Source organism: Gekko japonicus, unplaced genomic scaffold (genome assembly GCF_001447785.1).
Source record: "Gekko japonicus isolate JY-2015 unplaced genomic scaffold, Gekko_japonicus_V1.1 scaffold5156, whole genome shotgun sequence".
Lineage (NCBI taxonomy): Eukaryota > Metazoa > Chordata > Lepidosauria > Squamata > Gekkonidae > Gekko > Gekko japonicus.
In genome coordinates this window covers 9,620-10,599 of record NW_015175528.1, presented here as the reverse complement: position 1 = coordinate 10,599, position 980 = coordinate 9,620, and the positions used below count along the sequence as shown (strand labels likewise).

General features: G+C 49.0%; 1 protein-coding gene across 1 annotated transcript in view; it reads left to right on the top strand.

The window, feature by feature from the left end:
* The window catches only part of PRADC1 (protease-associated domain containing 1), a 17,193-nt gene that overhangs the window by 6,802 nt on the left and 9,411 nt on the right, over window positions 1-980 (top strand). The window contains exon 2 of the mRNA XM_015426023.1: window positions 375-475. Coding sequence (XP_015281509.1) covers window positions 375-475 — 101 coding nt within the window. The remainder of the gene's footprint in view (window positions 1-374; window positions 476-980) is intronic.

Sequence of the window (980 nt, the reverse complement as noted above, 5' to 3'; positions counted from 1 at the left end):
GTGTGAATTAAAAAGATATATGTTGTCCTCCCTTACCCCTATCATTGTTAGTCCCGTGTGAATTCATGAGTAACTGTGAATCGCTCAGAGCCGGCAGCTCTGCAAGGATTGAGTGATCAATAAATTGAAAGATTATTATTATTATTATCTCTTCTTCTTCTTCTACCTCACAGGGTGTCTGTTGTGGGGAAGGGAAAGGAGTTTGTGAGCCGCTCTGAGACTCCCTTGGGTAGTGAAAGGCGGGGTATAAATCCAGCCTCTTCTCTTCTTCCAGACCCAAGTTCTGTTTCCTCCACTTCTAGGGTAGAGCTCTGGAACTCCTTGCCACTGGAGTCTCTGAACTCTCTTCTCTTTTGTGTGCATTCCCTTTGCAGGTTTACGCATCCAGCAGTATCTTTATTTCCAAGTGCTCAGCCCGGGGGACATCCGCTACATCTTTTCTGCCACGCCGGCCAGGGACTTTGGAGGGGTGTTTGTAAGTATTAGAGCGATTATCCTTCTCCTCCGTGTTCCGCATGCTTGTAGCGCGGGGGTGTATATGTCTCTGCTGCCCCTTCCGATGGTCTTTGTGGAAGTCAAAGCCCCAGACCACTCGGTCACCGATTTAGTGTGGCCGGACTGTGCTAGGGCGAGGTCCCTCTCTCTGACGGATCCCAGAGCTGACGTTATAGAATCTGGCAAAATCTACTGGTCCCTTAACATTTACCCTTTGCTGAAGTTGGTGTCCACAGTACCACTTTTTAAAAAATTAAATAACTTTTATTATAAGAAGAAGAAGAGATTGGATTTATACCCCACCCTTCACTCGGAGTCTCAGAGCGGCTTACAGACTCCTTTCCCTTCCCCTCCCCACAACAGACACCCTGGGAGGTCGGTGGGGCTGAGAGAGCTCTGACACAAACTGCTCTTTCAGGAACAGCTGTGCCGGAGCTTGTGACTGACCCAAGGTCACATCAGCAGGTGCAAGTGGAGGAGTGGGG